The sequence below is a fragment of the Galeopterus variegatus genome, unplaced genomic scaffold, assembly GCF_000696425.1.
Source record: "Galeopterus variegatus unplaced genomic scaffold, G_variegatus-3.0.2 Scaffold5464, whole genome shotgun sequence".
Lineage (NCBI taxonomy): Eukaryota > Metazoa > Chordata > Mammalia > Dermoptera > Cynocephalidae > Galeopterus > Galeopterus variegatus.
Genome location: NW_007731575.1, coordinates 135,516 through 148,695, shown reverse-complemented (window position 1 = coordinate 148,695; position 13,180 = coordinate 135,516). Strand labels below are relative to the sequence as shown.

General features: G+C 37.3%; 1 protein-coding gene across 1 annotated transcript; it reads left to right on the top strand.

The window, feature by feature from the left end:
• The first annotated feature begins 1,234 nt into the window (after positions 1 to 1,234).
• Positions 1,235 to 12,315, top strand: CT55 (cancer/testis antigen 55). Its single transcript, XM_008589470.1, has 4 exons — positions 1,235 to 1,252; positions 2,214 to 2,360; positions 11,274 to 11,384; positions 12,124 to 12,315. Exons 1-4 carry the CDS (start codon positions 1,235 to 1,237, stop codon positions 12,313 to 12,315), a joined length of 468 nt encoding a protein of 155 aa, XP_008587692.1.
• The last annotated feature ends 865 nt before the right edge of the window (positions 12,316 to 13,180 follow it).

Below are 13,180 nucleotides of genomic sequence, written 5' to 3'. Positions count from 1 at the left end.
AGTGGGATGCTATATTATCATTCACAATGATGTCTCAACAATCAGTTTACATATTTGCAATAATTTGATGATACATTAATAATATATATAATATTAAATTGTCCTTTAAAATGATATGTAGATATTTACGCACAGTAAAATAATCTGGTACAGGGTAAGTATCAGAAGGAGGTCAGTGGTTTATCTTTAGGTAAGAAGTGGATTTATAGATTATGTGTAATTGGTTTTTTTTCTTTTTGCTTTTCTGTGTCTTTTTTTGTTTTGTATGATAAACATGTATTATGTATTTAACTAGAAAAACAAAATAAAGGCCACTACACTTCCAATAAATAAAAATTTTAGATGCCTCCTTATTGTAGATGAACGAAAGCCCTAATTTGACTTTTTTTTTTTTTTTTTACAGCCCTTCACCTCCCAGTCATTTTCACAACTTCATCTCATGCTTCTGTCTTCCTAGGTGTGACAGTCTGGAATCTTATTGTTTTCCTCCCTGTTCCCCTAACTTGGCTTGTGCTTTCTCTCTTCAATTGCTGTCTCCCGTCCCGTGTACCCAACCCCATTTAACAGGTAATTTTTTTTTCTTTCACAGCTCAGGTCAAAATCATTTCCTCCTAGAACCTGCCCTATATTTATTCCCTCAGTCTGAAATTCTCTCCATCCTGGGAATTTTCAGAAACCAATATTTGAACTTTTTAAAAGAAATCATTTATAACAGTTTGCTTTCAAGTAGTTATTTTTGCCTTTTACTCCCCTTTTTTGTGAATTCCTAGAGAGCAGGAGGTGTATCTCTTATCTTTGAATCTAATACTATCAGTGCATTAAATCTGGTGGGTGTGCACATTATGATTTTAGACACATTTATAAAAACATATGACTGTACAACACAAAGAATGAACCGTAATATAAACTGTTATAAATTATATAATAATTTGTAGATTTGTTTATACTATTTTAGTTTAATTCGGCTAAAGATAGAGCGCTATCAGCACCGCACTCTCCCGAGTGAGCCACAGGCCAGCCCCAACATTTGATTAATCTTCACGACAAACTTAGAACGTAAGAGAGGAGACAGCAGTGTTACTAATGTTGATGAGTGATAAGCTAACAGAATTATGACTGATGGACATAAAAATCTACGTGTGTGGCATATTTACTAGCAAGTTGCAGAAAAAAATATAGAGTATGCACTCATTTTTGTATAAAAGAAAAGTCATGTAATTGTGTTTGCACGCAGATGCGCATGCGTGTGGAGGTGGGGTATAAAAGCATGGCAAAACACCTTGTAGCATACGATCTAGTGTCACTCATGGTTACCTCCTAAGGTGGGAGTGAATGAAAGGAGCTGTCAGTGCGAATGTTTACTTTTATATCTATGTACCTCTGTATTGTTTTAATGTTTTACTGTAAGTATATATTATTTTCATAACGTCAAAAAGGATTTTAAAAAGGAAAAAAGNACACACACTCTCACACACACAAAAACAAACAAACAAACAAACAACAACAACAACAACAACAGGAAAAAAACAAAAAAAACGGGGGGGAGGGAGAGGAAGATATAACAACCACAATTTTTATTTTTTGAAGTTCTTACAACAAGCAAATGGAGGGGACACACCTGGGTGGGAGGGGGGAGAGGGAGGAGGGAGGGAGGTTTCGGTGATGGGTCACAATAATCAACTACATTGTATATTGACAAAATAAAAATTAAAAAAATAAAATATCTAGGGGGAGGGTTTTCCAGCGTCAGTATTGTTTAAAGATCCCAGTAAAAATCCATGTTTCCGTCCACAAAGGATTGTTTAAAAAAAAAAAAAAAAAGAGTGCTAGACTTTATAAGGTATTGGTGTTCATTTATCAATTATAATCAATGTACCATACTGATTCAAGATGATAATAATAGGGGAAACTGAAGGGAGAGGAGAGGGAGTGTAAGGGACTCTCTGTACTTTTTCCTCAATTTTCCTGAGCTGCTCTAAAAAATAAAGTAAAAAAGATATCAAGCACAGGCACTATTGTATCATCCACTTATGTCTATGACGTGTTTTTCAGATGAAATATATTCACCCCTGTTTCTTATAGTGCTTTGACAACAATGATTTAACCATATGTTTCTGAACAACAATGACTTCTTGGAGAACGACGATTTAACCATATGTTTCTGATCTTTAAACTTTAGTTATGTTTCAAGTACCTGTTTATTTACCTTACAGATGGATGCTTTCTATGATAATTGCCATGGTGATGGACCATCAGACTCCTATACTAGAGTTTCATTTGGCTGTATTAACTCTGTGATGGATGGTGCTGACTACAATAAGCACATACCTTACTTCTCACTAGATGTTGTTTGTAAAGATACAATTCACATTTTGAAAAATTTATAATTAGGTTTTACCTATTTTAAATAAATATTATAGATTGGACTTGGAGATGGTTGCAGGCATCATTTCCAGGGTCAATTTTGGAACCTGCTACTCCACTCAGCAGCTCTTTAATGTTTGACATGGACATTTGGACTTGAAAGAAAGGTGCAAAAAGGACAGATACATATTGTTTTTTAAAAACACATGCTATCATTTGTTGTATTGTCATTTATTGGATGCAGATACTAATATATCTGTAGTTTTTTTGTTCATATAGATATTGAATTTCTAACCTAACTAAACAAATTACATGTATACAGAGATATTATTCTTTAAAAAAATACCTCGCATGCTTTAAAATAAGGTTTGGAGGTAACCTTGTACCTTTCTCCCTTTGTGTGTATATCCATTGTTGAATTGTATTTGTAAATAGCAGATATAACATTTTGTTATTTTATGCCTAAAGCAATAATTTGTTAATTTGTTTATGCTATTTTAGTTTAATTCAGCTCAAGATAGAGTGCTAGATATTTGTGACACCAAGATAAATAAAGCTGTATTAAGTCCAGCCTGTACAGAGCTCATAGCCTAATTGGGAGATGCAGGCATGTGAATACATGACAATGATGCAATGAGAACAGTGTTACTGAGCAGAACAGAGTAGAGCAGAGCAGAGTGGAGCAGAGGACATGACTGACTGCCAGGGGGAGAACTGGGGGAGGCTGCCTGGGTGAGGTGCTTTTCGGGGCTGGACTCCATACACCTACAATCCCCCAACCAGGCTGGATTTTGAAATGTGGTTAAAAGTAAAAATTTGCACTTGTATTATGATCAGCTGTCATTAAGCTTTGTTAAAAAGGGGAAAGTTAGTTCAGCCACATCAGCTTTCTGTTTTACTTTTATTGGATGCATAAGCCTGAATTTGAACTTAGTTGTTAGCCCTGGTATTCCCCAAAGATGACTGTCTAGTGGCAGCTAGGATTTTACAACCTGCTTAGTCAGAAATCACTAATTCTGCGAGAAAAGGCCTTTGTGATTGTTAAGCTCCAAAGGCAATTTCTTGGCCCCTATAATTACGCCAAATGGAAGGCATCACCAATGGTAGCCTTGCTAGGAGAATTCTTCTCAAGATAGGAAAGGCTTGAACATGTTTGTGATGCTGGAGGGATTGATTGAAGGTGGAGAGGAGAGCAGGAAGAACTGATGGAACAAGATCTGCGAGGTGTAGATAATGGGACATAAAACACAGGTAAAGGGATTTGCTGCTGCAAAATGAATTGAGTGAAACAGAGTAATAAACCTCTTTAGGATGAGAGAGAGTGAATAAAAAGAAGTCCTGAGGCCCCAGCCAGTCGTACTTGGAATAGTCAGAATAGGTGCTGTTATCTGATTATGAAACCATATGAAAATGGGAAAAAAATACAATTTTTAAAATAATGGGAATCTAAAAGAAGGAATAAAGAAAACCATGTTGACTTTTTTGTATCCCACATAATGGGGAGTCAATGTTATTTCCTTGTTGTTCATTGGATAGATATTTGAGTGCCTTGCTCTGTTCCAGGAACTGTTTTCATAACATTTACATTCTAATGAGGTAGACTACAGACCATCAAAAAGGAAGCAAAAAAAAAAAGTCCAGATTGTTTTCTGTCCTCCAGGGCTTGAACAAGGTGCTGTGATAGTAAAACTGGGGGTAGGATGGGGTTTACTGCAAATAGCAGATTAGCGAAGGCCTCTCTGAGGAGGTGACACTTGAGCTGAGACTTGAAGGATAAGAAGGAGCTAGCTGGGGAAAAATTTCCAAACCAGGGAAGAGCCAATGTAAAAGTCCTTAGGTGGAAAATTCTTGGCATGTCCTAGGAACTCAAGGGAGGACAAGACAGCTGGAGTGTGGTAAATGTGGGAGGTATGACTTGAATGAGAGATGATATGAGTCGAGAACTGTCAATGCCAGTAGGATCCAGATGTTGTAGAATCCTTTCCTGTGTTAAGTACAGTATATAATTTACACTCTCAGATTGAATCCTATCAAAACATTCTGAGCTAAACTTGGTGTGGTCATTTCGAATAGAATGTTATAGATAAATAAAAACAATCGTTGAGTAGATTGAGGAATGAGTGGGAGGTGAATATATGCAGACCGTGTGTGACAGAAGCGTCTGAGAGGAAGGGGTTGAGTGTATGTGTTCTTGTCTGTACAAAGTGAATATGTTTATATGTCAATGGGAGGGTGTCGAAGATTGCTTTTCATAAGTGATGGTCTCAGATGTTTTTTAACGTTTCTTGAACATATTTATGGGTTACAGTTTTTTTTTTTCAGTACATGCATACACTGCACAATGATTCACTTAGGGTAGATAGCATAGGGCTTTTTTCTATCTTGTCATGAAATTGGGGTTAAATGTCCTTTTCTTTTTGTTTTAATAGGTTATGAATATTCATGGGGTACAGATCAAATAGTCACCACTCATGCCTAAGATGTGATGGCCAGATCCCTACTGGCAGCATGCCCATTACCACAAATAGTGATTATACCTCCTGTCCCCCACCCAATTATCCCACCAATTATCCCCAACCTCCCTTCCCATCCTCCTTTCCCCACTCCTCTTTGTATCCCTATGTATGTTCTCTACCTCTGCAAGTCCAGAGCCCCACTGTGGTCTTACTTTCTTTCATTCTTTCTATCTTAGTTCCTACTTAAGAGTGAGTACATGCGTTATTTATCCCTCTTAGCTTTGTACCTGTTAGTCCACCACTTCCCCTCCCCTCCCCCTGCCCCTACTCCTCTCCAAGCCTCCAGTAATCATTATTCTACTCTCTACTTATATGAAAACCACTTTTTCGGATTTTTTATATGTGAATAAAGAATAAATTTAAACATTTGATGAAGGATGCTAAAATGCAATAGCGCTTTCGGCCTAAAGGGTGAGGTTTGGTGGGCCTGCAAAGTAGACAAGGTTGCTATTCCCTTCCCCTTTATTTTTCAGGTTAAGCACTAGTACAGTCCTATAACATCCTATGTCTCCTTATGTGACCAGTGTGACAGGAGCTGGAAGCCTGGCATCATGAATAAGGTTATTCATTTTTCAGAATAAACTGGCTTGAATACGCACTTGAAAGATTAAAAGGCAGCTCCATATAGCCCTCTTATCCCTTTTGGACTTTTCCCTGAGCCATGAATTGCATAGCAGTTCAGTGTGTTACTCAGTCCCGAGGTGGCTTCCCTATTTCAGTATGCCTCTTCAATTACTAATGAAGTCACTAAGGAATCCTGTTTTTCAGCTGCTGACATTCTTGTGGGTGGATTTAACCAATGTAAGCACAAGCAGGAAACTGGGGTGTGCAGGGAGATTTGGGGATATTTATTCCTTTAGCTAATTCATTGCCAGACTGCACATTGGTAATGTCTTTATGCTTCTACCAAAGGCATGGACTTGTTGGGCAACCTCTCTATAGCTACAGCTATACCTGGGGTGGCTATATTCTCCATTGTCCGACCTGACACATTTTTGAGACTAAAGAGAGTGTTACAATTGATTAAAATTAAATGTAGTTTTGAAGTATTTATACACTGACTAATAGATTGTTTTTATGCTTGGATCTTTAAAATGGTATTATCCATAAATTTTCAAAAATAAAATTATTTCTAAAAAAGAATGTATCTGGGTAAATTAATGGAAATTTTAAAAACTTTTGAGGGTTTCATAAAATAGAGACTCAGCAGCAAATTTGTAGGTCTCCTTCATTTCCTTTCATTCTGTTATAGAATACATATGTCTCCAATAAAAAAGAGCTACATGAAAAGATTATTGCCACACACTGAGATGTTCCCAAGTACAATCATCCAATTTCAAAATTGCACATCTGTTGAGCTCTGATATTTTCATTTGTTCACTTCTTGTATTTTTTATGGATAAATGTTAACTTCTTTCTCTTTGCAACTTCGTATCCACAATTTTAATTTTCCAAAAGCTTCAAAACTGAATTTTGGTCCTGTGTTTGTTGAATTTTTTGATTAAAGATTTTGAACTGATTTTACTAGTTTTTCTATTATAACCAAAATCGAAAAGACTCAGCCCACCCCCCCAATCATTACTCCCACGGGAGGATAGCTGGGCTGATTTACACGTAGTCCTTCAAAGGCTGAGGCATGCCTGAAATCTGATCGACTGGAACAGCAAAAAGAGAAAAGTAGCACAGTCATGCTGAGTCATTGTCTTATCATATCAGTATTAACCTTGTCCTAAATGTTTTGTAGTTCAGTTGTTTTGAATCAATAAGTACACACATGCATGCACATACATATACACATCTTGTAAATTTTGATTCTTTTAGCTTCAATTGGTTGAATATCGTAACAGGTTTGGATGTGGTTATGAATTGTTTGCATCAGAACCAATTCAAAGTATATTTCTGCTCCATCAGTTTCTTAATTTCTAAGCATCTCATGTTTACTATGATGCTATGTTCCCAATTTGTGTTTGTATAAGGACTGCAAAAACAATTTTATATCCAGTGTAGGACTTTTTAACTGAATTTACAATAGCATTCATACTAATGTCAGATATTTCACCTCTGCCAGGAAGAACTTTCACAACGTTTGTGAATGCTCTTCAGCCAAAGATCAAGTTAGCTTTATTGCTCATTCCAGCGAGGGAGAACACACACCATGGTGGAACCATGGCATGTTTCAGAAAGAGGACATTATAAAGAACCTATTATAAGATTTTGGACTAAGTTGCATGATTTGAGAAGGTTTTAAGGAAGCAGGGGGTAGCTTTAGAGTGTATGCTGTCACAAAGTGGGGTCAATTTTATGATTGGGTATTTTGTGGGTGGTACAGTGCCCTTGTTTTTGTCTGTGCTTAGGTAAAATTGTCAAGTGGCCATGTTTTGTTTCATTTAGGCTGCGGTCTCAGAGTAACTTTCTCTGAGGTAGTATCCCATGACTTGCTTATATCCAACAGGAAAACAAAATGGCCTGGTTGTGGGTGACAGACCAGTTGTTATAATATTGAGTTCTAGCTGTGAACATCAGATTAGTTTTGGACATCAGGGGCTGATTTTCTTCTTTTTCATTTTGATTCCACAATTTGGATAGAAAGAATCAAACCAGCATTTTAATTCACTTAACTCTTTTTCCTCTTTAAAGCATCTGGCATCAATTAACTGCTTGTGAAGTTCTCTTAATGGAGCTTATATATTCACAACTGTTGCTTCACCTTTCCAATGTACCTAAGAAAAATTGGAATAAAAAATTATTGAAATTATATTAAAGCAGAGGAAAGAAAAGTCATTCATCATAGAATTATACGTAAGTGTACTTTTTCTAGCTTCCAAGGTTTACTTGTGGTCTTTGGGCACTGTCTTCTTGAAAATATCTATGAAGTAGTAAAGTAAATGCCTCAGCAGATTTGGGCCCTCTGTTTTTCTGTGGTTTAGTGATATCACAATGGCTCCCGTGGTGGACAGTAAATGGCGACTAATAGTCTGATTGGGCTGCCATTCCAAAATACCATAAATTGGGCTTAGATTGGGGTTGAACAAGAGAAATTTATTTTCTCACATTTCTGGAGTCTAGAATTCCAAGATCTAGGTTCCACTGATTTGATTTCTAGTGAGGGCTCTATTCCTGGCTTGCAGACAGGTGCCTTCTCACTATGTCTTCACATGGCTTTCCTCAGTGCATGCACCCAGAGAGAGAGAGTTTCTTCTTATAAGGAAACTAATGCCGTCAAATCAGGGCCCCACCTTTATGATCTAATTTAACCTTAGTTACTTTCTTAGAGGCTCCATCTTCAAATACAGGCATACTGGAGATCATGGCTTCAACATATGAATTGGGGGAGGGGACACAAACATTCAGTCTATAATACAGATGTATTGCACGAACCATGTATTCATCAACTTTCTTGGAATTTACTACTCATTTTCTCCAAGCTTGCACCCACTTTTTAGCTTGTTGCTACCAAAGAGGTTTATTGAAAACCAAAAATAGTTTACAAAATTATCCAATAAATTAGTAGTTATAAATTCACACCATAGTAAGAGCATTAAGACTGATCACTATACTTTATGGCTAGACATCTAAGCTTCTCTTTTCATCAAATGTTTCATGATAACCTAACTTCCAGTAACCCACATTTCCTAGTGATTCTGCCAGCTTGATGGCCTGGTACAACTTTGGCTTTTTTAGGCCATGGTGTGGACCATGGCATAATGGCTGGTCTACGAAGTGACTGGCTGGGGCAGGAGTGTCTGATACCTGTCTTATTACCATCTGAGACTGGTTGGAATTAGCTTTCTTTAGATGTTCATATCCAGAGACACTATGTTTTATCATCAAGCACCCGCTATGTGGTCCTTGGAAAGGTGGTGCTAGTTACTGTGTATCTAGAAAGAGTATGGAAACGAAAATCAGATTATTGCTGATTGTTTTTCAGATTTTACCATGTTAGTGAGAATTCTGATATCTGCAACAGGAATTATAGAGCAGAAATTTACCATCCTGGCTTAATTTTTCATCTTTTTATTAATAAAGTTTTTAAACATACAGCAAGTTTGAAAGAATTTTACACTGAACAACCATGTAACCACCACATGGATTCTACCATTAATATTTTATTATACTTGTTTTATCACATAACTATACATGTATTTATCATCCCATCCATCCACCAGTCAATCTTATATTTTTTGGCAAGTAAAATGCAGACATTTATATAGTGTTCCCTGAATATTCCACCATGTGTATCAGCGACTCACGTTCATTATTTATTTCCAGGTTTGTTTGTTTTTTTCTGAGTTTTTTGGGTTTTGATAAATGCATGTGCCTAAATGTTACCCCCATGCCTTTCCTCAGTCAATCTCTGTCCCCAGCCTTCAGGCAAATTTTGTCCTGGTATTCTTTTTTTCTCCAACTAGGTTTACTTTACCTGTTTGAGAATTTTAAATAATGGGATCATATATACGTAATCTTTTGCATAAGACCTTTTTTTCACTAAGAAGAATGTTTTCAGATTCATCTTTGTTGTTGCTTGTGTCTGTAGTTCATTTCATTATATTGAATATATTACAGTTTCTCCAATCTCCTATTGAAGATCATGTTGGCTGTTGGCAGCTTTTGGCTATTATGAATACAGCTGCTAAGAACATTTTTGTACAAATATTTTTGTGGACCTATGAGTTCATTTGTCATGGCTAAATGCTTAGGACTAGGACTGAAACCACTGAGTCATAGATTAAGAGAAAATATAAATCTAAGGAGTTGTGGGTTGAAATTTAAGATAGAGGTTCCAGGGAAGGCTTTACTGAAAAGGTGAAATTTCAGTAAAGACCTGAAAGAGGGAAGTAAGGGGATGAACCACATAAGGCTTTATAGATCATTGTAAACATTTCACTTTTGGGGGTGGTGAGCAATGCCATTACATGAGGTGAATTATACTTTAAGATGTTACTCTGGCTGCGGTGTTGAGAATAGGCTGTATGAGACAAGGGCGGATTTGGGAAGACAACTTGGAAGTATGTCACAATAGTCCTGGTGAGTGGTAATGGAGACTTGGTCAAGTTAGTAGAGGTGGAGGTTGTAAGGATGGATTTGATTTGGAAATATTTTGAAAGTAAAGGCAAAAGTATTGGCTGATACACTGGTCATTTGATATGAGGGCAAGAGGAGTCAAGGGTTACTCCAAATATTTTTTTTTTTTAAATTGAGAATTGGTAAGGCAAGAGTTTCTATTTCTGAGATGTGCAAAGTCTGAGGAGCAAAACTGGGTGCAAGAGAATAGCAAGAACTCAGCTTTAGACATAAATAATGTGGGTAAGTATTTGGATACAAGAGTCTGAGGTTGATTAGGCTACAGGTATACACGTTTTGGAGTTAACAGCCTATGGCTATTATATAAAGCCTTGCAAAAGGAATATGTAAAGAAAAAAGTAAAAGAGAGAGCGAGAGAGAACAGGTCTGATGTATGTCTTGGGTCATTCTAAAATTTAGTTGTAATCGAAATTATTAGCAACAAGGAAAGGACTATGAAGGAACTAGGAAATGCTAGGTCACATGGTACCGAAATGGTTAATTTTCGTAGATATTGCCATCTTTCCGAAGTGGTTATATCAATTTACACTTCCAGTAGCAGTGTTTGAAAATTACTGTTACTCCAAATCCTCCCTCGTATCTTTGTATCTTGTGACTCACTTTTAATATATTATAAAAATCTATAAATATTGATTTATAACTGTGAAATATAAAACATAAAGATTTCATCACCTGTTCAAAACTCCTTAGAAAATTGTTTCTTTCTTTCTATAGCAATATGTGCTCCTGCTAATGCAATAGCAATAAGCATTTATTCGATGTTGAGTATGTACCATTCACTATTCTATGAGTTTATATATATAGATTTGTCCCTTGCAACTCTATGTTGTAAGTGCTACTACCATGCTTCTCATTTTTTAGACAAAGAACTGATGCACAGAGAGGTTAAGCACCTTGACCAAGGTTGCAAACCAAGTAAGTGGCAGTGTCAAGATTTGAATAGAGGTACCCACATCCATATTTGTGCTCTTACCTGTGTACTTGACTACCTCTCCTGGAGGAGTTGTAAATGTGACCAGTTGTCTAATAAATCCTGTGCTGCTCCCCAAAAGATTGGCTGTGACACACAAGTGACACTTTTTCCAATTTGATTTTGATATATGAATAGAAGAGAATCAAAGTCTAAAAGATTATTATTTCCCTCCTGATAGGAAGATTTATAGGCCAATTGTTTTTAAATGTTTAAAATGTACCTTACATGCAATAGAAACTATTTTAGGGCATTACCTTGTCAAAGTAACTTGTGAAAATGTAACGTTACCAAAATTGAGAGTTATTCCAACTTGATTTCTCTCTATGACAATTTTAGGGTTTCAGCCTTATTGTGGTGACCTGGTAGAAATTGAGTTTTCTGTCCAGCCAGACACTTGGAGCAGAAAAGCCCTCTCAGTGAAGCCTCTGAGACATAAGGATATGCACGAGGTAGTCTGTTTCCATGTTGCACTTCTTGTTATTTGTTTCTGCTTATCCTTCCTTTAGTGAGAATTTCTGCTGCTCTGGATTCCTTATTGAAAAGGCTGTACTTCTGAATTTAAATAATTAGAGAATAATGTAGAACATATATATAATTAAGATCTAAATTATGTAGTTTATTTGGGAGGTATTGAAATGTATTGAGAGCAACAAAACCAGAAAACAAGCAACAAAACCAGAAAACAAATAGTGCTTCAGGCAACTGTTCGGTAAGAGTGAGCTTACTAGTAACAGCTGGGTACGATTTGGGTAGTGGAGGCTGAAAATGAGTTGGTAAATTAAATTTAGTTTCCACAATGGTAAAGATGAAGGAATGAACTTGGAATGTGACCGAGAAAGTAGGGGAAAAGTGATAGTCTACTTACCACCTTTCTCACTCAATCCCTTCCACTCTCACAACCTTAACTATAGAGAGAGGCTAGTGGACATTGTGGGTAATATTAAAAGCAGCATTTATTATCGGACACCTGGGCCCCTTCCCGAGAGATTCTGATTTAATTGGTTTGAGGTGGGATCTGGGCATGGGTGTGTTTACAAAGCACCCCTGGTGTTGCCATTGTGCCAGCCTGGGAAACATTGGTGGGGCTGGAGTGACCTGCAGGTTAAAGCCAGAGTAAAGAGGTGCAGAGAATGTTAGCTCCAGTGTATTATGCTTTTACACAATCATTTCTATCATTTATAATTACAGGTCTGCATTACTAGCCTACGTGGAAGAAATGGGGTGATAGATCACACTGTCTTTTTCACCTTTAATTCTCTGGCACTTCCTGATGGATACGTGCCTCAAAAATATGATGTCGTCAATGCAGTCGTGGTGGAAAGCATTCAGATGGGCTACAGAAGGAGAGCAGATTCTATGACCCCAGTGCAAAGGTCATAGTAAGAAAACCTTTTGATTTTCGTTGCATCTTTACTTCTGTGGGCAGTATAGGGCCTGGTTCAAATGTGTTTTGAAAAAAAATAACTTAGTAATCCTCAGCAATTATTTCCAATGCAACTTTTCAAATACTGAGTGGGTTGGCCACATGGAATGCATTTTCTTGGGTGTGTTTCGCATTTTTTATGATGGATTAAAACCGTTTTATCTTAATCCCTTGTAATAATCTTAAATTCCTCTTTTTAGTGGGTCTGTTTTTTTTATTATTATTTAATCTGTATTCTTTATTTTTTTCTTCACCTTTTGACTGTTTTTATTTTTATTTTTATTTATTTATTTATTTATTTATTTTTTGTCTTTTGTCTTTTTCTGTGTCCGGCAACGGATCGCAACCCTCAGTGTTGCCCCCATACCGGACCGGGGACCGGCAACGGGATTGCAACCCTCGGTGTTGCTCCCGCGCCTCGCTCAGCCAGTGAGCGGGAACCGGTCTGTATGTGGGATCCGAACCCTCGGGCGTAGCGCCGCCGCGCTTCCCAAGCGGCGCACTATCCAGTGCGCCACCGGGCCGGCCCTTGACTGTTTTTAGAACATGTTACTGAACCCAAGTCTGACTGCCTGCCACCAAAACATAAACAAATGACCCCAAAATCAAATTGTTGGTGAAATAGGAAGGCAGCCTTATTCAGGCCTGAGGAGACAACAAGCTAATCCATCTTCCCGGTAAACCTGAAGGTTATGGCCAGACTAAAACTATCTCCTAGACTCGGATTTACTGAAGAATTTTTAAAAAGGTGATTGAGGGGGTGGCATACAGAGGGAGTCAGCTTCTTAGCAAAGTCTCCACAAAGCTTTGCAGGGCTCTGGC

Coding starts and splice junctions, on each gene's coding strand:
- CT55 (XM_008589470.1), top strand. Junction 2,361..11,273: donor TAGATGTTGTTTGTAAAGAT/ACAATTCACATT, acceptor ACAATTTTAGGG/TTTCAGCCTTATTGTGGTGA. Junction 11,385..12,123: donor GACATAAGGATATGCACGAG/GTAGTCTGTTTC, acceptor TTATAATTACAG/GTCTGCATTACTAGCCTACG.